The sequence below is a fragment of the Erpetoichthys calabaricus genome, chromosome 5 (genome assembly GCF_900747795.2).
Source record: "Erpetoichthys calabaricus chromosome 5, fErpCal1.3, whole genome shotgun sequence".
NCBI lineage: Eukaryota > Metazoa > Chordata > Cladistia > Polypteriformes > Polypteridae > Erpetoichthys > Erpetoichthys calabaricus.
In genome coordinates, this window is record NC_041398.2 from 233,304,551 (window position 1) to 233,317,289 (window position 12,739).

Here is a 12,739-nt window from a genome sequence, read left to right on the forward strand (position 1 = left end):
AAAGAGATTTATGAGAAAGACCAAAGAAAAGGGAATTGCAATAATCGAGACGAGAAGTGACGAGGCTATGAACAAGGATAGCAGTGGCGTGGGGAGTGAGGGAGGGGCGAATACGATTAATGTTACGCAAGTGGAAATATGCAGACCGGGAGATGTTATCGATGTGGGACTGAAAAGATAAAGTACTGTCAAGGATGACACCCAGACTCTTAACCTGTGTGGAAGGGGAGACAGAAGAATTATCAATAACAAAGGAAAAATGATCAGTTTTGGATAATGTTGATTTTGTACCAATGAAGAGAACCTCACTTTTGTCACTATTGTGGCACGCGGCTGGGGGTGGTGCCCAGCTGGGATGCCCAAGAGGACCGGAGGAGGGCTTACGCCTCCCCCAGACCACATGGGGGTGACCGCCCTGGTGGCTTTGGGGACCACGGGTACAGAGCTTTGAAGCTCAACCCTGTAGGGGCCCGTGGTCACCGCCAGGGGGCGCCCCGATGCCTGTAGAGCCCTGGCCCTCAGCACTTACGCCACACCCGGAAGTGCTGGGGGGAAGAAGACCAGCGACACCTGGAGTGCTTCAGGGTGCACAGCCGGTACTTCTGCCACACTGGGGAGTGCCGGCGGAAGATAATCGTGAGGCACCTGGAGCACATCCGGGTGATTATAAAAGGGGCCGCCTCCCTCCATTCAGTGGCTTGAGTCAGGAGTGGAGAAGGGCGGAGCTTGGGAGGAGAGGCAAGGAGGCGGCCTGAAGAGGAAGAGGCAGTATGTAAAGGCCTGAACTTTGGGGGGATGGGGGTGATTGGGGTTGTGTGTGCACTGTTATAAATAGGAGCAATGTATAATAAATGTGTGTTGGGTGAACCATCGCTGTCCGCCTGTCTGTGCCCGGGCTGCTTTCCACACTATTTAATTTAAGAAAATATGAAGAAAACCAGGATTTGATTTCTGCTATGCAATCAATAAGTGAGGAGGGTGGAAAGGAAGCAATAGGTTTGCTAGTGAGAGAGAGCTGGGAGTCATCAGCATAACAGATAGATAGATAGATAGATAGATAGATAGATAGATAGATAGATAGATAGATAGATAGATAGATAGATAGATAGATAGATAGATAGATGTGAAAGGCACTATATAATAGATAGATAGATAGATGTGAAAGGCACTATATAATAGATAGATAGATAGACACAAAAGGCACTATATAAAAGATAGACAGATAATGTGTAGTGTAGTAGGCAGGATTAGATAGATAGATAGATGTGAAAGGTACTATATGATAGATAGATAGATAAATGTGAAAGGCACTATATAATAGATAGATAATTTGTAGTGTAGTAGGCAGAATTAGATAGAGACAGATAGATAGATAAATGTGAAAGGCACTATATAATAGATAGATAATTTGTAGTGTAGTAGGCAGAATTAGATAGAAATAGATAGATAGATAGATAGATAGATGTGAAAGGCACTATATAAAAGATAAATAATTTGTAGTGTAGTAGTCAGGATTAGATAGATAGATAGATAGATAGATAGATAGATAGATAGATAGATAGATAGATAGATAGATAGATAGATGTGAAAGACACTATATAATAGATAGATAGATAGATGTGAAAGGCACTATATAATAGATAGATAGATAGACACAAAAGGCACTATATAAAAGATAGACAGATAATGTGTAGTGTAGTAGGCAGGATTAGATAGATAGATGTGAAAGGTACTATATGATAGATAGATAGATAAATGTGAAAGGCACTATATAATAGATAGATAATTTGTAGTGTAGTAGGCAGAATTAGATAGAGACAGATAGATAGATAAATGTGAAAGGCACTATATAATAGATAGATAATTTGTAGTGTAGTAGGCAGAATTAGATAGAGACAGATAGATAGATAGATAGATAGATAGATAGATAGATAGATAGATAGATGTGAAAGGCACTATATAATAGATAGATAATTTGTAGTGTAGTAGGCAGGATTAGATAGATAGATAGATAGATAGATAGATAGATAGATAGATAGATAGATAGATAGATAGATAGATAGATAGATAGATAGATAGATAGATGTGAAAGGCACTATATAAAAGATAGATAATTTGTAGTGTAGTAGTCAGGATTAGATAGATAGATAGAGTGCATCCGGAAAGTATTCACACTTTTTTACTTTATTAATCCCAAGGGGAAATTCACAAAATTACGAGCCAGCCAGGAGAAACACAGAACAGAACACAGGAGTTAGAAAATGAAGGGATGGATCATCTTCAGCGTCGGTTTATTACCTTGTTTTTCATTATGTGGGTTCAAGTCAACTGACTAAAACACTTGCAACTAAATAAAACAAGGTTTCTTGGTGATGGAGGTTCACCTTTTTTCAGGTTAAGAAGTGAAATCAATCAGAGTAGTTGCTTGTGAGGCAACATTCACCTCCCTCTATCTGTCAAGTGCTCTCATATAAAAAGTGTGATATGAGATAGAACATTTGACTTATTATTATTATTATTTTACAGAGACACTTCAAATTAGAGCCTTTCAGAAGTGAAAGCACAAACTTAATATAAAACCACAGCAGCCGACAATCAAAGAGATCCTCATGTCAGTGTGTTTTCAGATCTGTGCTGACAAAATGTGATGCCTATGGTGTACTTACGGAGTAAAGTCAATCCCCTCTTTGTGTTTCTCAGAGATCACTGTCTGTCTGTAAATACACAGTGCTACTTTTTGTTGCAATGATTGATTTAACCAGATGTCAAAAGCAAAATGTGTTTTAATATGTAGTCATGTTCACTTGTACATGTTGCTTCTCTGGTCAGAAATGTGCAGATTAACAAGCCACTGATGGAAAAAGAAGATGAGATCAGACTGTACATTTCATCCAATAAAGTGAGCTGTTTCACTCTTATTTATTATCAACATTTTCTGTCCATCTGTAAACTGATCATCAAACTCACTTCATCCTGTTCAGGCTCCCAGGGGTCGCAGAGCCTATCCTGGTAGCACAGAGTACAAGACAAGAACAAAATGTGGATGGCAGTCCAGTCCAGCAAAGAGCACACACACACACCCACACTTTATTCATATGCGGACAATTTGGAGTCCCTATTTAATGTAATATGCACACCATCCATCCATTATCCAACCCGCTATATCCTAACACAGGGTCACAGGGGTCTGCGGAAGCCAATCCCAGCCCACCGCAGGGCACACACACACACCAAGCACAATTTAGAATCACCAATGCACCTAACCTGCATGTCTTTGGACTGTGGGAGGAAAGCAGAGCACCCGGAGGAAACCCACGCAGACATGGGGAGAACATGCAAACTCCATGCAGGGAGGACCTGGGAAGCGAACCCAGGTCTCCTAACTGCGAGGCAGCAGTGCTACCCACTGCACCACCGAATATGCACACTGAAATTCTTTGGTACACTATACTAATAAATCGCCGAAAAATGGTCTCAATTTTTTGTGATGCGATTTCCAGAAGACGATGGAAAGATGCCAATGAGATTCTGGTTTGCTTTGACATGACTGCATTATGCAATTTCTGCAGATTTGTCAATTGCACGTTCATGCTTCTACCATATCCCAAAGGTGTTCGGTGACTGGGAATGCCACGGGAGAACACTAAACTCACTGTCATGTTCATGAAAGCAGTTTATGGAAACTTTTAGCTTTGTGACATGTTGCATTATCATGATGCAAATACTCATCAGAAGACAGGTAAATTGTGGCCATGAATGGATGCACACGGTCAGCATCAATACTCAAATAGGTTGTGACATTCAAATGATTATTGGTTGGTGCAGTGTGAAATTGTGTATATAAGTTGATAAATATTTTGTATGTCTTTATTTGTAAGTCAGACAAAGCAAATGTAATATTAGTGTTTTATTCGTGAGAACAGCAATGTTTTGAGGTTTGACGAAACACCCGCCAAACCCTACAGCCCCCTGCCCCAAGTCTTTAGGACTGATTTAAGAATTTATGACAGAGTTGGTTTGGCTAGTGATTCTCTACAGAACATAAACTCTCAATCAACCCCGACAGGACAATCAAACTACCTGGCTGACAAGCTTCACTCATTAAATGGTTTTTTGGGGGTAGGTGTGAAAATAAGCCAGAAACTATGGGATGTGTCGCACCAGAATTCTATTGGTCTAAAGCTGGCTGTTTGGTTTTGAATCAGAGGCCATTCTGTGCAGGCTATAAGCCGAGTACTTCCTGGTGATGTCAGCTGAGCTCTCTTTGCACTTAGTTCTTACTCTACTGCATGGCACCACACCAACACCACAACCTGAGCGACAAAACTACCAGCCAACAATAACTTGTACCAGTATCTGCTCATTAGATGCAATGAAAACTAGTGGCCTTGGTGCGCCTGTGACAAATGGTTACTAATTGGTGGTTATACTTACATTATTGTGACATTCGTGGAAACCAAAGGGACCGATCGGAGTTGGGCACCGACACAGTCGAGCTCCGAGGCTTTGCAGCTGCACTTTTCAGGAACAATCCCAAGTACTACAGAAAAACACATAAAGTAGGAAAATAACAGTGAAATTATACCAATTTTTGGGAACTGCCAGAAATGATAAAAATAACCTAACCTATCTATCATTTTTGTTTATTTAGATCAAACTTTCTCTTTACTGGAGATAACAAATTTGAATAAAACATTAAATATAAGCAAACTCTAACACCTCACCACCTATCTGCTGTTCCACCCTTTCAAAATGAATATGTACTTACACAAAATGGAAATATAACCTATCCACTCACCCTACTGACCCAAAGAACCCCCCCAAAGAAAAGCAAAAGAAGAGTTTAATTTAAGTTAGTGCCACAAAGAGCCAGAGCCATTAAGGTTATACTGATCTGTTTATACGTTTTACATATTTATCAAGATACTAGTGTAGTGAAAAGCTCTGTTTATTAAAACAGGCTTAATGGTAAGTCTGTATGTTTTGATTGCATCAGTTACAGTGCATCCAGAAAGTATTCACAGCGCATCACTTTTTCCACATTTTGTTATGTTACAGCCTTATTCCAAAATGGATTAAATTCATTTTTTTCCTCAGAATTCTACACACAACACCCCATAATGACAACGTGAAAAAAGTTTACTTGAGATTTTTGCAAATTTATTAGAAATAAAAAAAATTGAAAGCACATGTACATAAGTATTCACAGCCTTTGCCATGAAGCTCAAAATTGAGCTCAGGTGCATCCTGTTTCCCCTGATCATCCTTGAGATGTTTCTGCAGCTTCATTGGAGTCCACCTGTGGTAAATTCAGTTGATTGGACATGATTTGGAAAGGCACACACCTGTCTATATAAGGTCCCACAGTTGACAGTTCATGTCAGAGCACAAACCAAACATGAAGTCAAAGGAATTGTCTGTAGACCTCTGAGACAGGATTGTCTCGAGGCACAAATCTGGGGAAGGTTACAGAAAAATTTCTGCTGCTTTGAAAGTCCCGATGAGCACAGTGGCCTCCATCATCCGTAAGTGGAAGAAGTTCGAAACCACCAGGACTCTTCCTAGAGCTGGCCGGCCATCTAAACTGAGCAATCGGGGGAGAAGGGCCTTAGTCAGGGAGGTGACCAAGAACCCGATGGTCACTCTGTCAGAGCTCCAGAGGTCCTCTGTGGAGAGAGAAGAACCTTCCAGAAGGACAACCATCTCTGCAGCAATCCACCAATCAGGCCTGTATGGTAGAGTGGCCAGATGGAAGCCACTCCTTAGTAAAAGGCACATGGCAGCCCACCTGGAGTTTGCCAAAAGGCACCTGAAGGACTCTCAGACCATGAGAAAGAAAATTCTCTGGTCTGATGAGACAAAGATTGAACTCTTTGGTGTGAATGCCAGGCGTCACGTTTGGAGGAAACCAGGCACCGCTCATCACCAGGCCAATACCATCCCTACAGTGAAGCATGGTGGTGGCAGCATCATGCTGTGGGGACTGGGAGACTAGTCAGGATAAAGGGAAAGATGACTGCAGCAATGTACAGAGACATCCTGGATGAAAACCTGCTCCAGAGCGCTCTTGACCTCTTGACTGGGGCGACGGTTCATCTTTCAGCAGGACAACGACCCTAAGCACACAGACAAGATATCAAAGGAATGGCTTCAGGATAACACTGTGAATGTCCTTGAGTGGCCCAGCCAGAACCCAGACTTGAATCTGACTGAACATCTCTGGAGAGATCTTAAAATGGCTGTGCACCAACGCTTCCCATCCAACCTGATGGAGCTTGAGAGGTGCTGCAAAGAGGAATGGGCGAAACTGGCCAAGGATAGGTGTGCCAAGCTTGTGGCATCATATTCAAAAAGACTTGAGGCTGTAATTGCTGCCAAAGGTGCATCGACAAAGTATTGAACAAAGGCTGTGAATACTTATGTACATGGGATTTCTCAGTTGTTTTATTTTTAATAAATTTGCAAAAACCTCAAGTAAACTTTTTTCATGTTGTCATTATGGGGTGTTGTGTGAAGGATTCTGAGGAAAAAAATGAATTTAATCCATTTTGGAATAAGGCTGTAACATAACAAAATGTGGAAAAAGTGATGCGCTGTGAATACTTTCCGGATGCACTGTATTTGTGAACCTCTGTTCACCTCATATGCCTGACCTCTCTTTTTCTTTTTCATTGGACATTGTAGCTGTTATATTCTTCTTTCTTTGTGCTTCTTGTTGCCTTTCCTTTTGGACAACATTATGCATGAATGCACGCCACTACATATGGTTTACTAACATGCCGGCCACTTGCTTTTGTTCATAGGACATTACCAACCTCGAGAACCTGACCTTATGCTCGAGCAGGGGAACGAACACCAGATGGAAAAAATGTCATCATTTTTTAAATATATATATGATGAAATGAAACCCCTTGTGTACAGCCTCCTGAATGAAATGGCACAATTTTGTTCTACCAGGATGCCCATATGAAGCCATTTTCCTATCCACACAAAATCACATACACAAGTAGGCACAGGACAAGAACACAAATCCAGAGATAACTGAAATCCTCAGGTGGTTGTATTTGTAATCAATTGTGGGGTGAAAAAGATGAAAGAAAAAGACAAAGGACAATTACACGTCCTTACTGACATCTTTTAGTGCCCCATCTTGTTTCTTTCTTACAACGCCCACACAAATCCCAGGGTAGCTGAGAATTGCAATCCAATTAAGTTGCACTGCCAGTGTGGATGCCTTCAGAAAGTATTCAGACCCCTTCATTATTTCACATTTTGTTTTGTTGCAGCTTTGTGCTAAACTTTTGTTAATTTTTTCCCCACATCAAGCAATATTCAATATCCACTGCACGACAAAGTGAAATTTGAATTGTAGAAGTTTGTGCAATTTAATTAAAAATAAGAAACTAAAATAAGTTATTGACACAAATAATCAGACCCTTTACTCAGTACTTTATTGAATCCCCATAGGCAGCAATTTGCAGAACTGGATTTGGGGACTTTTTGTCATTCTTCTCTGCAGATCCTCTCAAGCTCTGTCAGTTTGAAAAGAGCTAATTTCAGTTCTCTCCACAGTCGCCTGATTGGGATCAAGTCTGGGCTCTGGATGGGCTATTTGAGGACAATGACTGGGTTCAACCTAAGCCACTCCTGTGTTTTGTTTGCTTTGTGCTTAGGTTCATTGTTCTGTTGGAATATGAACCTTCAGCCCAGTCCGAGATCCAGAGGGCCCTGGAGCAGGTTTTCATTAAGGACATCTCTATAATTTGTTCCATTTAGCTTTCCCTCAACCTTGTCGAGTCTCCCAGTCGCTGCTGCTGAAAACCAACTTCACAGCATGATGCTGCTGCCACCATGCTTCACCACTGGAATTTTATGGCACAGGTCATGAGTGGTGCCCGGTCTCCTTCAGACATGACACCTAGAATTGTGACTAAACAGTTCAATCTTGGTTTCATCAGACCAGTGCATCTTGTTTCTCAAAGAGTCCTTTAGGTGCCTTTTTACAAACTCCAGATAAGCTTTCATTTTTATTCTACTATGTATAGGCTTCTGGCTGGCCACTCTGCCATTAAGCCCAGATCAGTGTCTGCCATCTTCCCACGGATTCTTTGGATATCAACCAGAGTAACTGATGGATTCTTCATCACCTCTCTTAACATGGCCCTTCTCGCCCGATTGCTCAGTATGGCTGGGTGGCCCGCTCTAGGAAGAGCTTCTTCCATTTAAGAATTAAGGCCACCTTTCTGTTGGGAACCTTCAGTACCACAGGATTTTTGTAGCTTTCCCCAGATTTGTGTCTTGACACAATCCTATCTATAGTCTCTTCAGGAAATTTCTTTAACTTCAAGGCTTAACACTGGGGATAACACGGGGATAACACTGCTCTCGGTGCCGGGTAAGGTCCTTACTAGGGTCGTCCTCAATAGGATCCGTGATCACCTGCTCACCTACCAGTGACCGGAACAGTCTGGTGTTACGCTTAAGAAGTCTACCATCGACCGCATCCTGGTACTGAGGGTTCTCATGGAGCACAAACGCGAATATTGGCAGAGTTTCTTTGCAGCCTTTGTCAATTTTTGCAAAGCGTTCGACTCAGATGATTTAGCTGCCCTGTGGTACATCCTGAGGGTTCGCTGGATCCCCTCGAGGTTGCTGGATATCATGGCTGGCCTGTACACTGGTACTGTGAGTGCTGTGCAGAGTGGAGGCAGGACCTCTGCGTTTTTCCCAGTTGATTCTGGGGTTCGTCAGGGGTGTGTTCTTGTTCCTACTCTGTTCAATGCTTGTATGGACTAAGTGTTGGGCAAGGTCGTGGGGTCCAGCGGCTGTAGGGCATCTATTGGTGAAGAAAGATTCACAGATCTTGACTTCGCTGATAATACTGTGATCTTCGCAAAGTCAATGGAGGCTCTGATCAGGATGCTCGAGAGACTGAGTGAGGAGTCTGAGTGTCTGGGCTTGTGAGTGTCCTGGATAAAAACCAAGAGCCAGGCCTTTAATGACCTCTTGGGCACAGCCATCAGCAGTGTGTCTGTTTGCGGAGAGAGTGTCGACCTCATCGAGAGGTTTACTTACCTTGGCAGTGACATTCATGTCTCTGGTGACTCTTCCTATGAAGTCAGTAGATGGCTTGGGTGAACATGGGGGGTCATGAGGTCGCTGGAAAGGGGTGTGTGGCACTCCCGATATCTATGCAAAAGGACGAAGGTACAAGTCATTAGAGTCCTGGTGCTTCCTGTCTTGCTATATGGTTGCGAGACATGGACGCTATCCAGTGACCTGAGACGAAGACTGGACTCCTTTGGTACTGTGTCTCTCCGGAAAATCCTTGGGTACCGTTGGTTTGACTTTGTGTCGAATGAGCGGTTGCTCATGGAGTCCTGAATGAGGCACATTACCTGCATTGTAAGGGAGCGTCAGTTATGGCACTGCAGCCATGAAGTGCGTTTCCCCAAGGGTGATCCGGCTCGTAAAATCTTCATTGTTGTGGACCCAAGTGGCTGGACCAGGCCAAGGGGTCACCCACGTAACACCTGGCTGCGGCAGATAGAGGATCATTTCCGGAGGGCGGGACTGGACCGCGTGTATGCCTGGGGGGTTGCAAACCGGGATCCCGAGTTGTTTCGTCGTGTAGTGGGTGCGGCAACGTACTGTATCAGTGCATGCTCCCCAACTTCATTTGATTTGACTTCAAGACTTAGTTTTTGTCTCAACTGTGGGACTTCATATAGACAGGTGTGTGCCTTTCAGTTTATGTTAAATCAACTGAATTGACCATAGGTGGACTCCAAACAAGATGTAGAACCATCTCAATGATGATCAATAGAACTGGATGCACCTGAGACAAATTACAGTTTCTTAGCATCAGAGCAAAGGGTCTGAATACTCATGTCAATGTAATATTTTTTATTTTAAGTACATTTGGAAATATTTCTTAAATTCTGTTTTTGCTTTGTCCAATTCCCCCTGTAAAAATGTACCTAATTATCGATTATCTGCCATTCTACCATCTGCAAACTTATCCAGCTTATACTCTTATCCAGATCATTTATGTATAATAAAACAAAATACAAACACTTCTTGACTACAGTCCTTTTCATCCATTGCATGAGCCAATTGTGTACCTGCCTACACACCGCTCCTTGGAATTCACAATTCCACGGATCTTTAATTCAGACATTCAATGATGTAATGATGTCTTTCCTGTTGACATTCAATGCATAGTTTTCATGAAGTAACTGTTAATATTATTATTTTAACAAAGAATGCTTACAATTTGACTGTACAAATGGATAATGGACGTGTGGATTATGAAACATTAGTGGCATGAAAACTTTTTTTTTGTTTTCTCCATGGATATTTTTTACAATGTTTGCTGTTGTCCAGAACTGTTTATCGCAGGGTTCCATAGAGTTTGAATCTTCAATATGTAATTTCTTTACTGAAACTTGAAATTAAAATTTTTTCCATCACTACAATCTACATGAAACACAGTAAGTAACATATAAAATATATAAATTTTGATTGGACTATTGCTTTAATTATTGTTGCTGACCAAGTGCATCACTTCATGGCCACAATTAACCAGTCTTCTAATGGCTACTTCCAGCATGACAATGTACAATGTCACAAAGCAAACTGGATTCATGCGATAATGAGTTCAGTGTTCTTCAAAGGCTTTAACAGTCACCAGATCAGAATCCAATAGAACACCTTTGGAATGTGGTAGAAAGGGCAATGTGTACAGTAGCTGACAAATCTGCAGGAATTGCATGATGCAATCATGACAACATGGACCACAATCTCATAGAAATGTTTCTAACATCTTGTGGAATCCATATCATGAAGAGGTGAGGCTGTTTAACCCGTTGGTTTAAGTGGGTAGCCACTTTTTATCATCCATCTTTCTCAAAACAAGGGCCCCACAGGGCTGTGTTGCAAGTCCACTGCTCTACTCCCTTTATACATACAACTGCATGGCTGCACATGACTTTAATAAACAGAGCCAGTCAATCTACATCCCAGGGCACCGTCATTTGAGGGGTGGCATTTACGAAAGTTAAGGGACGCATGCTCAAGACACCACCTCCACAGGTTGCTGAAGTCTAATAATACTCACTACTCACTATGTCTGTCAACCCCGCCTAGAGCTCCAAATGGTCTTAGACAATAATTCTCAGCTTTGCTTATGACACAATTGTGGCAGGTCTCATCTTTAACAACAATGAGCAGGCTTACCTGGATGAACTGGTGAGTCTGTCACACTGGTGTCAAGACAACAGTCTTCTCATGAATGTCAGCAATACAAAAGAGGTGATTGTGGACTTTGGGAGAAAACAGTAGTGACACTACTACCTCCTCAGTATTAATAATACTCAGGTGGAGAGGGTGGACAGTTTTGGATACCATGGTGCCCACATCAAAGAGGACTTGATCTGGTCCAAGTGCATCAACCCCTTAGTTGAAGGAGACACGTCAATGTCGTTACCACCTCAGAGACCTCAATGATTTTAGGTTGCCCTCTCAGTTACTAAAGAACTTCAACAAATCAAGCATCAAAAGTACCCTGACAGGAAGCATTATTGCCTGGTTCGGAAACAGCACACAGCAAGACCCCAAGGCTTTGAACAGAGTGGTGCAGTCAGCTGAACGCATCACCAGATCTGCATTCTCTAACTTCCAGGACATCTTCACCAAAAGTTGTCAAATCAGGGCAAAGAAACATATTAAAGATTTCAGTCATCCCAACAGCGGCCTTTTTTCTGTGCTACTATCAAGGAAACACTCTGGCTACTTGAAGACCAGTTCAAAGAGACTGAGGACAAGCTTCTGTCCACAGTCCATCTATATTACTAAATGAGGACAGTGTCTAGAGCTACGTGAAATCTTATATTAAGTTATCTGAGCTTAAATTATTTATTATATATTTTTATAATTTAAATACAATGCATGCTATGGCTGCCATTTAACATAATGATTTTTATTGATATTTATAATGTTATGTATTATTGTTTATAGTCCTTTAACATCCTACTTAATGCAGTCTCAGAGTTTAGCAACTAAGCATTTCACTACATATTGTACTGTGTGTATAACTGTATTTGACAAATCAGATTTGATTTAATTTGATATGATTTGTTCCTTATAATTTTCTCATTGAGTTTATGTAGGCTATGTGGGTATTTTATGCTGTTAAAAGATAATTAAGAAGTACTCAAGCTTCAGGGCACCCACAGAGCTGTCGCCTGGGCAGAATGGACGGTTAGTGCTCCTGCTAGCTATGCCTTGTGCGGTGTGAGTAGTCTACAAGTTTTTTTCCATGTTATTGTGTCTGGTTCTTTTCCACCTTAAAGCCATTCAATTCTAAACCTGAGATTTTGCTGTTTTAATTTAGGCAGCTCATAGCCTGTAGATTTTGAGCATTGGATGGTTGTGAGGTTGTCATTTTATTTAAACTTTATTTAAAGTTTATATCTCTATGGCCATATTTTGTCAGATGATGACAATGTCGGAAGGTATCATAATGATCTTGTGCCAATAAAGACAGACCGGGCACCAGCATCGCATTGTTTAATTTTTTTATGATATAAATGTTGCATGAACTTGAATGTTTTGCTAGTTATTAGAAACAGAGTGTAGGGCGAAGTGGGCATTGTCCATTCTGCTAGGCTTTAGTGACACACCGGGCCTGTAAAAGCAGCAGATTTAGCAGACATCCAGCTGCGCAAACGCTCACTTA

The 12,739-nt window shown here is 41.6% G+C and overlaps 1 protein-coding gene across 1 annotated transcript in view; it reads right to left on the bottom strand.

Annotated features, from left to right (window-relative positions):
• Positions 1 to 12,739, bottom strand: part of rxfp1 (relaxin family peptide receptor 1) — a 182,970-nt gene that overhangs the window by 112,892 nt on the left and 57,339 nt on the right. Inside the window, exon 4 of the mRNA XM_028802659.2 lies at positions 4,435 to 4,540. Within this exon, the coding sequence (XP_028658492.2) occupies positions 4,435 to 4,540 (106 nt within the window). The remainder of the gene's footprint in view (positions 1 to 4,434; positions 4,541 to 12,739) is intronic.